Genomic DNA, 15,167 nt, shown 5'->3' with positions numbered 1-15,167 from the left:
ATTTTATTGTAAAGAGCGTCTAATACACAATCAACATGGATTTTCTCAGAATAAATCAACGGTAACAAATTTAGTACTCTTTGAACAAAAAATATTAAACGCGTTGGAGAATAAAAGTCAGATGGATACTATTTATACTGACTTCTCCAAGGCATTTGACAGAGTAGATCATAACATGTTATTGGGAAAATTAAATGCTTTTGGCTTCAGTCATCAATCCTTACAATGGTTCAATAGCTTTTTAAGAGATCGCACACAGCAGGTGAGAGTAGGTTGTTTTAATTCAAATATAATTCATGTGACATCAGGAGTACCCCAAGGAGCTCACTGTTCACCTTTGTTATTTAATATATTTGTGAACGATATATCAGAGTGTTTTAGAAATTGCGATTTCCTGATGTTTGCAGATGATTTGAAATTATTTAAATCCGTAGATTCAAATGTTGATGTAACATTAATTCAAGAAGATTTAGACCGGTTGAGTATTTGGTGTGAGAATAATATTTTGCATTTAAATGTTGCTAAATGCTGTTATATAAGCTTTTATAGAGGTAATAAAAAATATGATACTTCTTACACAATTAATGAAAATGAATTGTCTTATGTTAAAACAATAAAAGACTTAGGAGTCACATTTGATGAGCAGTTGCGTTTTGTGCAACATATAAATAGTGTAACAGTAAATGCATCAAAATCTTTGGGCTTTATCATTCGCAACTGTCTGAGACTATCTGTAGGGGCTTTAAGAACGGTATATTATGCTTTGGTTGTATCTAAAGTGGAATATGCATCTATTGTATGGTCTCCACAATACCAAGCTCATTCTACTACGTTGGAGAGATTGCAGAATAAATTTTTGAGATATTGTGCATACAAATTAAACATACGCATTACTAATCATGATTATACCTATATTTTAAAAACACTCAATATGAATTTATTAAAAACTCGACGAGATAACTCTGATTTGGTATTTGTGTTTAAATTAATAAATGGTTTAATTTGTTGTTCTGAACTTCTCCAATCTATTAATTTATATGTTCCCTCCAGAAGTCTCAGACATGTTGATTTGTTTTATATACCTTTTCATCGGACAAACTATGGTATGCATTCGCCCATTGAGCGAACACTAAAAATTATAAACGAGAATAACTTGGAAATGTTTGGTGTCTCCTTGGCTGGTATTAAGAATCGGATTAAAAGAGCTTGACAGGTACTTTTTGTTTATTTGAACTGATTTGTGTAATAGATGTAATATGTGTAATCGATAACTATTAATATTTCGTTTTTGTTTAATAAGTATGTAATTAAGATTTATTTTACTCTAGTTTAGTAGATATTACAAAGATTGATTTATACTGTATGTGTTGTAATGGGGGTAATCCCGTAAATAAATAAATAAATAAATAAATAAATATTATAAACATGTTTTCTTTTACTTAACAAGCAGAAAATTGAATACATAGCAACAATAATTATATTAGTTATTATCAAGACTGTAATCAGGTTATGAAAAATATGGATAATGTGTACTAAATGAAGTGAAAGTTATTCGAATAAATTATTCGGTTTGTTATTAAATGCCTGTTGCTATTAAACAAACAGAAATATATATAAAAAAGACAACTGTTTCGCTATAACTAGATTGACAGGCAAATAAATTTTTTAAAGAGTTCTTTATATGATTCTTAATTAACCAAAACTTACATTTAAAAAAATTGTAGTATGAATAAGATAATGACTATCATAAGTCAGTACATAAAGTACATCTAAAAGGGACTGTACTCTTATTATATAACAAATAAAGTTTATAAACACTGTTGGGCTTATCTATATGTAAAGTATTAGGTGTCAAAATATATACATAGCTAAAACAATGAAAGTTACAAATACTTATAATATACCTACCTACCTTTTACTTAATGTGAAGGTATGATCTGCATATAAAACATTGTAGTGTGTTATTTGTATCTAAACAGTTGCATTGCTTCTTTCTCTTTGCTTCTCAGATTACTTGCATAAATTATTTTGATATAATCTTCTCAATCCATAGAATAAGCAAGTGTACTTATAATTATTCTTACGGTTCCACTTTGTTTAATCTAACTCTACAATTCTGCTACTATTATTTTACACTTCACCCACATACACTATTTTTTTTTCCATTGATTAATGTTTGGAGGTTAAGTAAAACATAAGAACCAAAGACATTTCCAATTATCTATGGGTAATAATTTGCGCAAGAACGAACCTTTTCTAAACAAAATCTTGATCCAATTGGTAAATACATTCATAGGTTCATGACCCTTTGTGGGAAATTTCAAAAAAGTATTAAATCTTTGAGCTACAAAATTAGAACATTCATGACTGAAAATAATATAATACTTAATCAAGGTCACCTTTAATACGAAACAGGCAAAATTACAGTTAAATACGTTATGAGTGTTTATTCAGACATATTAATTACTAATTTTACATGATGATAGAGGGTACCATCAATAAACAAACGAGTTTGATTTGAAATCGGCGGGGGAGGGGAATGGAGACATTTTTAAAAAATCAACAGTACACACCTAGTTGTTGAGCTATGTATTTTCCAGAAATATCTCGGCCGCACTCACTTTTAACTCGTAATATACAGGCACGCCTGCATTGCGGATATAGATATACCAAAACAACGCATATTCACCTCTAACGACTCGCCGCGAAACCATTTTGGTTGAAGCCATCAACAGCAAAACTCCTCCATTATTCTAATAAATTTACGAAGATCTTGGCTTTAACGCATTAAAAAATATATAAAACCAAAATCTTTGGTCTCTTTAAAACTATTCTATATAAAAAATATCCTCTAAAAGTATTTATTTACAGCAATAAATGCGAAAATAAAATACGTAAAATCCGGCATTTAAATAATCTCTAGGGATTTACGTGTTGAAATTGTTTCCCAACCTGAAGTTTGACAATTTGACAGATAAATACACGTGCGTGCGCAAGTGTCAAAATCGGTTCTTTCGTCATCAAGATGGCACTAAACTTGCAAGTAAAAGTCCATCCGGTGGTTTTATTTCAAGTTGTAGATGCTTACGAACGGAGAAATGCTGACTCCCATCGAGTCATTGGTACCTTATTGGGTAAGTTAAAAAAAATTAACCAGAAGCATACACTTCTCTAATTCTGTAAACATGTTGCACTTAACCTCAACTTTGTTATCACTGTTGTGTTGTGCTGTGGAAATAATTATGGGACTATAATCTGATGCTAAATCGAAACTTGGTGCTATATTTCTACATGATTGAGATATTCTATTTGTAATAAAAAGTCCAATAGGTCTGTTGTTAGCTGGATCGGTTGGCCAATATATCGGCGATCCAGTCAATAGGAATCAGTAGCTTTTATCCTGGATAACTTTTGCTAGCTCTGGAGTTGTGCCAGCAAATCAAATACAAAAATAATACAAAGAACCCAAGCAAAAATTCTACGCACCATCGTAAATGCCCCGTGGTATATTTCTAATCAAACACTGCATAGAGACCTAAACATCCCGTTAGTCAGCACAGAGTTATTGACGAAAGAACCAACAGACACTGCAGCCACTAAACAACAGGAGATTGTCAAGATTATAGCCCATAGATCTTTGAAACTGAGGTGAAACCGCTGGGTGATGTACCTCATAACGCCATATTAGTGTACATTATTATAGTATGTTGTGCTTGTTATAAATTAACTTATCGAATGTGTATTCTGATTTTTAATAAATGCTTACCTTTATAAAAAATAAACTTGTTTTAGGTACGGCAGACAAAGGAGTCGTAGAAGTTACAAACTGCTTTTGCGTGCCCCATAAAGAGACTGACGATCAGGTTGAAGCAGAACTATCCTATGCCATGGATGTATATGATTTAAATCGAAGAGTTAATTCGAGCGAGTCAATTGTTGGATGGTGGGCTACAGGCCATGAAGTGACTAACCACAGTGCAGTTATCCATGAGTATTATTCAAGGGAATGTAATAACCCTGTTCATATCACAGTTGACACAAGTCTTCAAAATGGTAGAATGGGTCTCAAAGCATATGTATGTGTTCCCTTAGGAGTTCCAAACGGTAAACAAGGCTGTATGTTCACATCAATACCTGTTGATGTAGTCTGTTATGATCCAGAAGTATTTGCTCTTCAGTTATGCCAAAAAACAATGGTAGCAGGAGCTTCCAGATCAAGAAATGTCAATCCCATGCTTGACTTAAACCAAGTATCAGAAGCTGGAAGTAAAATGAGTGTGCTGCTAGAACAGGTTCTTCAGTATGTGGAAGATGTATTGGCTAACAGAATAGCACCAAACAATGCTGTAGGCAGATCTCTTTTAGATTTAGTCAATTCCGTACCACATATGAACAATGAACAGTTCTCAGAAATGTTTAACAGTAATGTTAAAGATCTCCTGATGGTCATTACTTTATCACAGCTCATTAAGACTCAATTGCAATTGAATGAAAAATTAACATTGTTAACATCTTTTTAAATAAAATGTTACTCATCCGTTTTTCTTAAATAAAATATTCTTCCAACCAATAAAATTCATCTTAATTATATATTTTTATATTAAATTCAACTTAGTAGTCTAAATGTAGTTTAGTGAAGTAGTCACACCACATACGCTCTGACAGTTTTTACTATTATTAATTAAATAAAATTTTATAGGATTTTTTTTTAGTTTCTTTTGTGTGGTTCATGGTTTTATATTTTACTATCACAACCAGTTTCCAATTGCATATTAATAAATTTAAAAAAGCCTCCTTGTATGTATGTACAGCTGGTTCCTAAAAAAACTGATACCACTCTTAGTAAGATTTTATCATTTTGAGCAGTGTATCTGATCTGACAATTATGACAGACAAATAATAAAGTAAACAAACAAACAACTGATTACATTATGTTAATTCATAAATTGTAATCATTATTATTAAGAGTAAACAGTAGCAATCAACAGGTAGCAACAAAATATAACTTCGGGAGATAGTATCATAAACTTTTGGCAACAGTGGTAATCTCTGACATTATCTAAGGTTAATATTTTGACAATATAGTCGCGCTAAATGGAAGTAATAGAAAACAATTTTATTATTAATAAATAGATATTTATTAAAATAAACCAAAATGGGTGAAAATTTTATGTTAAGATAGATATTTGCATGAAATATGTAATAATAAAACAATAATAAATAATCATTTTTTGTTGTGAAGCGAAACAAATTTCGATTTTTCCCATAATTTCGGCTCAGTTTTTAATTGACTTTTTCTTGGAAGGTTTCACTTTATTTTTCCTTTGATTTACTTTTTCCATTTTGTTAAACTATTGATAATATTTTTAGAATAAAAAATCCTCCTAAAACTTTATATACTCAGATTAGAATTCGAAATATTTTTACGTAAAATATACTTACCTACCTACATATAACTAAAACTCACAATTAACAACAATCTATTATTTCAAAGAGGCCAACAACTTATACAACAACAACAAATATATAATAAATTAACTATCAATAAATACTACTTTCCTATGAAACAACAAAAACGAATTCTTAAATTAACACACTACTGCACTGAACAGATATCGATAAAGATAAAAGAACAGATTAGAGAAAATCTGACGCAGGTTTGTCAAAATGACAGTGATAATTTCTCTATGCTGCCCTAATTAGTTATAATATGTTCGATTTCTTGTTAGAAATAAAAAATTCCAAGATTACACAAAATCTAGGCATGGGATAAAAAAGTTTATTTGAAGAAAGTTTTTTTTGAAGTTATACTTCTTTAGGCGTGATTGAGAGTAAAATTTCATAATACTGCGCGCATGCGCACACACAGTATGGCGTTTAGTTGCTAAATCTTTCTAGTTATGTATAAATATATCAGTGCAAGAAAAGGTGTGAAAAGAATATACATATTAGTGTTTTTAGTAAATATATTTATTATAATTTTTGTGTCTTTGGATTTGTCTTCCCCAGGAGTAAGATGAGTATTATTAAAACATTTTATTGTATATTTATTCACCTTGTCTGTTTGTTACCGTGAATTGTCATTAGGTACGTCCAAACCGAAAAGACATAGCCCTCATAGCGCATTTTGTATAGCATTCGGCCAGAGATCGAGAGGTCTTGAGTTCGAATCCAGTGCAATCCTATACTTTTTTTTTATTTTTTTGAAAGCGGTAAGCACAAAATTGGTTTGGTGTTTAAAAAAAATTAAACCAAACTACTGAAAGTATATTTATTTTTAAGAAATCATATAATAGAAGTATAACTTCTTACGTGCATACAAAGTACACACACATTCTTTTTTTCTTCTTAATGGCGGTACAGGCTCCTTTTTTCAATATTTTATTTAGTTATAGAGTAATTTCCATGTACTAACATATTTCTGAAATTGGGCTCTGTACCGCCATTCTTTATTATATTATGAATATGTGTGCCAAATATCTCGACAAAATATTCGGAATTAGAGCCCCAATCTTGGAACGCGTTTGTTGCTACCTGTTGATCGCTACTGTATCCTCTTAAGGTCTAAATTTTGATATTATTTTGAATTCCTGCATTTTATAAAGAGTATATAAATGATAGTTTTAAATAAAATAGGGTTGTTGTGACATATGCGACAATAGACTAACCAACACTAATTTGCTACAATTTGCTGATGACACTGCAGTGATATCATATGGAAAAAATTTAATAAAGACAATGGACTTATTGCAGAGGCAGGTGGATGACACAATATCTTGGATGAATAAATGGAGATTAACAATAAATCCTTCTAAAACAAAACTAATAATATTTAACCATAGAATCAAAGATCACTCACCAACTATAAACATATGCGACAATATTATTAAACCCTCCCAAACTGTTAAGTATTTGGGAATAGAAATAGATAACAAATTGACGTTCAACCACCACACAGCAGTTATAAAAAGGAAAATTATAACTAGAGCAAAGCACTTCAGAAGTTTAACATACAAGAATGAGGGAATTACGATTGAAACAGCAGCCAATATTTATAAAATGATTTGCAGGCCCATGCTGGAGTATGGTTCTACAATTTTCTATAATTCTAAAGGTCCTGCCAAAAATAAAAGTGGCTGAAACAAATAGCCTTCGACAAATTACTAGAATGCGTCATCCTGATAATCCACTTCATAATCGATCCAACAGAATGCTGTACGAGAAAACTGGAATTGAACCGATTAATGAGAGACTCAATAAGCTGTTTAAATATCTCTTTATTAATGACAATAACAAAAATTTGATTGAGCCCCACATTGTGAAGATACCAGAGGACAGTGCCCATAGATATCCAGGAAGAACTCTTTTTGAAGAAATCTGCTACACATCAAGACAATAAACAACTCTATTCAAATCATCATCTGTATTGTAACTAATTGTCACTGATATTGTGATTACCACCACATACAAATATTTTTTTTTAATTATTGTATTGTATTAATATTAACAAAAACATATATTGTAATAATGTATATTAATTGTGTAAATTGGTTGAAAGACTTCGGTCGATGGCCTTTTGGTACATTGTATCAATAAAGTATGTCTCTCTCTCTCTCTAGGGTTGTTGTTAGTATGTTTATTATTATTAAGGAATAAAACAAACAACTTAACTCAACAATATATTAAATTTTGAGATTTGGCAGTGACAGTATGTAAATAATAGCTATTTGTATAACAAGGGAGGAAAGTGCTACTTTTCCTCCCATGTTATACTTATGATTTTTCCACCTTCCTCAAATATCAAGTAATTTTTTCATTTTTAAATAATTTATTTATGTAACTAAGTGACAAAATTTATTAGAGCACTAAAACTAACAAGTAGGTACAGTATAACTGTCAAATATAAGTCAAATTATTAATGTAAACATTGTTAAATCAAAGTAACAATTTACTGTTTTTACCATTTTGCAAAATACAGGGTGCTCTATAAATAAACGTTAAAATGTATAGATACTTACGTACCTAATAGATAATAGAATATTGTATAGGGCGTCAATAAGTTATTTCATCAATAACTCCCTAGGGAGGAAAAGTACGACTTTGCTCCCTATAATCAGGTCAGGAAAAGTATACTTTCGGTAGAGGTAGGTGGAAATAAGTATTTATCCTTCAAAATACACTGCTCAATTTTCTACAAAATACGCTTTAAGAGTCGTATCAGTTTTTTTAGGAACCAGCTGTACATAAGAGTTTGGCTTCAGACTTAATGCATTAGCCACAAATCGTAGTAATAAATACTACATTGTAATCTACTAATTGAAGTTGATAATCAGGGTTGGCAAAAACCAAGGTTTTTTTCAAAAAAACCAGGTTTTTTGGTTTAAATCAGGTTTATTTGATACAACGTATTATAAGTCTAAATACTTCAAAAATGAATAAATTATTTTATAACATAATACCTAGTAATAAACAGTGAAAAAATTATTGAGACAACTTTTATTTTTATTTACACACAAAAAATTAATATAACAAAAAAAAATCTTTAAACGAAATAATATTCAAATAACTAAGTTCGAAAATACAAAAATAGAATTTATTTATCTTTAGTTTGTTCATTTGCAGCAGATGTATTAAAAATACCACTTTGGTTTTTTTCTTATAAAAGCCAGTTGTTTTAAACCAGTTTGGTTATTTTCTTTAAAAAAAACCAGTTGGTTTAAACCTGCCAACCCTGTGATAATAAAATCAATTTTGGAAAAATAACCTGAAACTATATTTCATACTCTTGAATAAGTGAGTATATTTAATAAGATTGTAACGCAGATGTGTTTTATTCATTCAGAGATTGATGTGTCAAAGAAAGCAAATAAACTGTATATACATTGATGGCTGAAAAGTAAAAATTCATCATCATCATTGGCTTTACAACCCATGGTGGGTCTTGGCCTGCTCTAGAATCAGCTTCCATTCCTTCTTACCCTTCACTTTGGTTTTCCAATTTTGTTCTCTTAATGTTTACTCACAAGTCATCTTCTACCTGGTCCTTAAATCATGCTTTTGGCCTGCCTCTTCTAACTCCATCTATCTGGTTTTTAGTTATAAATGTGTTTCGATGGTTCCATCACATTCATTCTCTCTAAGTGGCCTGTTTATTTTAATAGACCTGCCAATACTAGGCTCACTATAATATTGGTTAAAGTTCAAAATTATAGCGTCTATGCCATAATCCGTTTTCCTGCACAACTTTATAAATATGTCTATTATTTTACATTCAATACAGCCTAAAGGTCCTTCATCAATTTTTGTCATCATCCACGTTTCTGATGAGTGAGGAAGGGTTAGGGTTCTATTTATATATCATTATTTTCATTCTTTTTGTGACTATGTTTGGTGTTAAAACTTTCTTTATTCCATAGTACACTCTATTTGCTAGCATACATCTGTTAATTTCTGCAGTTACTGTATTACTTTGGTTGATTTGTGAGCCTAGATAAATTAAGTGAAAAGTAAAAATTACCAAGTACCATTTGATAAACATTACACTAAAGCGATTAAATTTAGAAAAATTATTGTTATCATTCCAACGAATTTTAAATGCAGTTTAGATACCTCATAAATTTATAATAGTAGGGGAGGAAAGTGTGCTAAATGTGCAGTCACTCGAGCGCTTTGGGGACCTATTGGGTTGTGAAGAGTAGGTTCTAAAACCAAAAAAAGTTAAGTAAAGTTTTCCATTTTCGTGGGGACTTTCCATTTTAAATTTAATTTTCCATCTCCAACAATCGTTTTTTCCGATTATAGCGCCATTTATCCACAATTCGAAAAATTTTTTTAAATAAAAGTTACTTATTTTTACGTAAGGAATCTGAATCTGCAATAAAAAATGGGGGCTACTATTTAAAATTTTAAAGTAACCCCTCACCCCACCTCCGTGGGGGGTCGTGTTTGTGCCATTCGATAGATTTTTCAAACATATTGAATACGTGTTTTTCGATCTGATGTTCATTTCGCGAAATATCGCGGGATTCTTATTTTAAATTTACCCCCCACCCCTCTCCATGGGGAGTCGTGTTTGATATCATTCGATAGATTTTTGATAAATATTGAGCACGTATTTTTTAGTTTTTAGATATATCGTTCATTTCGTGAAATAATCGCTTTTTTCTTGTGAAACTTTGTGACACCCATTTCCTTACGCCCCGCCCAAATCGTCAGATTTTTGAAATACACTGTTTTGCATGTACTTAACTTACCTTATCTTAATCTGACGATTTCGAGTTTTTCTAGGATAGATTTTTTTTTCGGACCCCCCTTAACGAACTCCCCTGTGTTTAGAGCCAATATATGGTAGAGCTACATCTACAGGGTACCAGGTTTCTCCCCATATTATGATAATCTGACGCGCTCGAATTAATGCAAAAATCCCCGCTTGGGCTCTCCTACCATAACTGTTAATATAAAGCCAAATAAACAACAAAACTGTCATTTAAGAACAATGTATTTTTTCAATAGTTTATGAAATAATGTCGCTTAGTAACAATTTCTGCTAAATCACAAACATGAAAAAGTTACCTACTGGCTATTCGTCGTGTGTAAGTACTTGGAGGGGATACGAGAAACGATCTTGCGCGAATAGCGGAGAAATATTGCAACTTTCTTAAATAATTCATTGTCAATTGAAATTGTCAAATTGACGTATATTTCATATCTACTATCAATGAAGAAGAAAAATTATATGTTGCTCCACAGTATTGATATGATATGCAATTACATATTATATTATAAAAGTAAATTTAATTAATTGTATTTTGCTTGCAGTAGTGCATTTTAATAATTAATTTTATTTACTACATACAATTGTTTACCTTTTAATAACACAACATTAATATTACTTTTTCTTCTTATATTTTTTTTGGGCTATGGCCTTGACAATTGTCCAGTAACCAGGACCAATATGATTAACAATATAATTAAAAGTGCGAAAGATGTTGCCGAGCTATGAAACTATAGGTGTCACTTTTCCGAACTTGCATGGCCCCAATATTTTTTTAACGTAAAAACTGGAAAAAATACTAAAGGTTATTGATTTTTATTACTGCAACAGTTAAAATCGGCTAAACCTGATAAATTTTTGACTGTATATTAAGAAATATGATCTATTTCAAAATCATTAGTGTTTTGTGATGGGTAAATTGGTTAAACCAGAAATCTAAAAAATATATAGGTATACAGTGCTAGTCAAAAGTCCGTACCCCCCCTTGTATCTTTTGAACGGTTATACCTATAATAGTGAAATTTGGAGGGAGGAAATAAACGGACGTAAGCTTCTTAACTAGTTGTGACAGGTGACGTAATAGTGACAGATGACGTTACAGGGCCACTGTGACCGATAATTTTAAATAGGACCTTATGGCAAGTGATACTTCGTTTGAAAGCTATTTAAAATACCTATTCAGTCTTACTAATTTTTTTGGGTTTAGGTTGGTTTTTATTTTGGTGAATAAATTAAATAAATATAATATTGTAGTTTCAAATTTAATTAATTAAAATTCAAATGTCCGCCTATGGATTTTTTGTCAACAATGTTGACGTTTTTTAATTCTCTAGTAGTTTTTACGTCAACGTCAACCTGTTTGACAAGTAATCATAGGCGGAATTTTGAATTTTTATTTATTAAATGCGAAACTACAATTCTATATTTATTTCATTTGTTCGTCAAAATTAGCTTAAACTCAAACAAAATTAGTATGACTGAATAGGTATTTTCAATATCTTTCAAACGAGGTATCACTTTCCATAAGGTCCCATTTAAAATTATCGGTCACAGTGGCTCTGTAACGTCATCTGTCACTATTACGTCACCTGTCATGACTAGTTAAGAAGCTTACGTCCGTTTATTTCCTCCCTCCAAATTTATAGGTATAACCGTTCAAAATATACGAGGGGGGGTACGGACTTTTGACTAGCACTGTATACAAGATAACATTTACTATGATGAATATAAAAAGATTGCAGTATACATGTTTAAGTTGTTTTCCTACACATAACTAAAGATTCCCAGAAAAACGTTTAAAGAGGAAGAAAATAAAATAAAATATTTGATTTTTCTAGTAGTTTATTAGTAATTTAAAATGAGTATTGTACTCATTATAAATGGAAAGCTAATGTAAAAATACAAATAAGAAAAGGACCAAATAGGAACTTGTAACAATTATTAACTATAAGCTCGAACTTGCCAAATTCTCGTATCAAAGTTTCCCGTGAAGTTAGGCGTGTTGATGACAGTTGCGATTTTAGGGTCGACCCCCCAAAAAGGGAGGCTTTCACTACCATCTCTCGATGAGAAGTATGATTAGTTACATAATAAAATTGTTAGTATTATACAGCAGACCAGTTCTGTATTGTACATAATTTAATTTTAAAAATTTTGTGGGTTGTGTCACTTTTGCGCTCAACATCTCTAGAGAAAGAAAGCACACCTCCTCTTTAACTGAATCTTTAAAAGTATCTTATTGTATGGATGCGAAGCATGGCCTTCCAGAAAATAAAAAATCAAACCAAATGAAAAAAGTTTTCATTTATTTTTAAATGTGTTATTCAACATTTTTAATTTGTATCTGGGAAAATGGACCACAAAATTGTATTTGTTGTAGATATTTCGTTACTTCAAGTATGCGAAGATGCGGTATAGGTACATAAATAAGATACCTAAGGAAGTGAAAACTTTTTTTTTATTTTTTTTTAACTTGCAAATTTACAATCTACTCTGTACAAAGGAGTATTAAGTAAAACTGATAATTATGTAATGTTTTGTAGGTGTTGCCGGCCAGTGCCGGTTCACCTTATTCACCACTGTATTCACTAACACAAATGTCACTCACACAAGTCTTCTGGCCACTGTCTCTTGAGTCTCCTAACTGGTAATGGACGATTGGAAAGCGTGGAAATCAGCTCGTTGTTGTGATTGATACTTCTTTTTCTATGTTTGGTCGCATGCAGTCCTATTACATCCTTTATGAATGGTATTTTTAAGTCCTCCTGTAATGTTTGGTTTGAAATATACCAGGGTGCATTTGCAATGATTCTTAAAGTTTTTGATTGGTATGTCTGCAGAATTTTGGTGTTTGATGGTTTTGTACATCCCCATAGTTCAATCCCGTAGGTCCATATAGGTTTTAGTATTATTTTGTATATTGCCAGTTTGTTTTCTATGGATAATTGTGATCTTCTACCAAGAAGCCAATTCATTTGTCTGGTTTTTATTTGGAGTTGTTGTTTTTTAGCTTTAATGTGCGCTTTCCATGTTAGTTTCTGATCAAGGTGAATACCTAAATATTTGACTTCAGCTTTCACTGGGATAACTTGGTGGTTTATTGTAACATGTGGACAATTTACATGTCTGTTCGTAAATGTTATGTGAGCCGATTTTTCGTGGTTGACTTTGATTTTCCATTTTTGGAGCTAGTTTTGTAATCGATCTAAATGTGTTTGTAGCTTGTTAGAGGCCACTACTGGATCATGGTCAAGCGCAATTATTGCTGTATCATCGGCAAACGTGGCGATAGTTGTTTCGTTGGTAGTTGGTATATCAGCAGTGTATAATAAGTACAAAAATGGTCCCAAAACACTGCCTTGGGGTACTCCTGCCCTTATGAGTTGGTAGCTTCTGTTATCTTTTTCCATTTTGACATCGAAATGTCTCTCGGAAAGGTATGATTTTAGAAGTAAGTAAATCTGACTCGGCATGTTTGTTTTTAATTTGTATAACAGCCCTTGGTGCCAAACCTTATCAAAGGCTTGCTGAATATCTAGAAATGCTGCAGTGCAAATGTTCTTGTTTTCTAAACCGTCTTTGATTAAATTTACTATCCTATGGCATTGCTGAGTTGTGGTGTGTTTTTCCCTAAAGCCAAATTGATGATTTGGTATTAAATTATTTATGGAGGTTATACTATTTATTCTACTTTGCAGTAGTCGCTCAAATATTTTAGAGAGTATAGGCAGCAGGCTTATGGGTCTGTAAGAGGCAGCTTCTGTTGGTGGCTTTCCAGGTTTGGCGATCATGATAATTTCAGCAAATTTCCATTGCGTTGGATAGTAGGAAAGATGAAGAATTCGGTTGTATAAAGTAGTGAGAAACACGATAGCTCTTCTTGGTAAATGTTTGAGAATTTCTCCCACTATTAGATCATAACCTGGAGCTTTATGGGAGTTGATTTTCTTTATCTCTTCCATAATTTCTGATGGAGTAATTGATCTAGCAGGTGGTGATAGTTGACAGGGAGCATCTAAATAGCTATTTATTTCTTCATCTTCGAATAAATCTACTGGTGCAAACACTTTTTCAAGGTGTTCTACAAAAACTCTTGCTTTTTCCTCATTTGATCTAGCCCATGCATTATCGTTCTGTCTTAATGGAGAAGCTGTTACGACAGGTCTTTTTATTTTTTGGGTCGCTCTCCACAATGAGTGATCACTGGGAGTCAGGTTTTTGATGAAATATTCAAAAGATGTATTTCTGGATTCTTGAAGTGCTGAATGTAGTCTGTGTGTCAGTCTATTGAGATTGGTTTTGTCCGCTGGGTTTCTTGTGTGCTGCCAGATTATGCGTGCCCTACGCTTCTCGGTTACCAACTCCTTAATATATCTGGGAACATCATCTGTCTTTCTCTTATGATGTACAGGTGTTCCTTTCCAGGCCGCGTTTTGCATCAGATTTGTGAAATCGTGAACTGCTGTCTCAATTCTTTTCTGTTTTTAGCCTTACGTTGAGACTTAGGTTGGTGTTTACGATTTCTTGAAATTCTAGCCAGTCAGTTCGTTTAGAACACAGTCTAGGAGGGAAAACTTTTTGCAGAATTTCACTACTCACATTGATGATGATAGGACTATGATCGGAGCTAAGGTCAAAGTTTGATTTAATATCACATCGATCGATCGGTATACTTTTGATTATAGCAAAATCTAATAGGTCTGGAATTTTATTTCTATCAGTGGGCCAATAAGTTGCCTCGCCAGTTGATAAATAGTTAAGATTTTTTTGTTGAACTGTTTCCAGGAGATGTTTTCCTTTGGTTGTAATAAGTCTTAAACCCCAGGTAGTGTGTTTTGCATTCCAATCTCCAGCAATTATGTAATTAGAGCCTAGAGAATCAAAAAGTTCATTA

General features: G+C 31.9%; 2 protein-coding genes across 4 annotated transcripts in view; one reads left to right on the top strand and one right to left on the bottom strand.

The window, feature by feature from the left end:
- The window catches only part of LOC126884693 (nuclear factor related to kappa-B-binding protein), a 93,155-nt gene extending 90,309 nt beyond the window's left edge, over nucleotides 1-2,846 (bottom strand). The window contains exon 1 of one of the 3 annotated variants that reach the window (XM_050650771.1): nucleotides 1,909-2,846. The gene's annotated coding sequence lies outside the window, so the exon portion shown is untranslated. The remainder of the gene's footprint in view (nucleotides 1-1,908) is intronic. The other 2 variants (XM_050650769.1, XM_050650770.1) reach the window with 2 other exon arrangements.
- A 126-nt stretch (nucleotides 2,847-2,972) lies between these two features.
- LOC126884703 (eukaryotic translation initiation factor 3 subunit F-1) lies at nucleotides 2,973-4,703 on the top strand. Its single transcript, XM_050650817.1, has 2 exons — nucleotides 2,973-3,134; nucleotides 3,793-4,703. Exons 1-2 carry the CDS (start codon nucleotides 3,026-3,028, stop codon nucleotides 4,518-4,520), a joined length of 837 nt encoding a protein of 278 aa, XP_050506774.1. The 5' UTR covers nucleotides 2,973-3,025; the 3' UTR covers nucleotides 4,521-4,703.
- The last annotated feature ends 10,464 nt before the right edge of the window (nucleotides 4,704-15,167 follow it).

Source organism: Diabrotica virgifera, chromosome 5 (assembly GCF_917563875.1).
Source record: "Diabrotica virgifera virgifera chromosome 5, PGI_DIABVI_V3a".
In the NCBI taxonomy this organism is placed as follows: domain Eukaryota; kingdom Metazoa; phylum Arthropoda; class Insecta; order Coleoptera; family Chrysomelidae; genus Diabrotica; species Diabrotica virgifera.
Note: the sequence above shows the minus strand (reverse complement) of the source record. Positions and strands in the feature narration are given on the sequence as shown.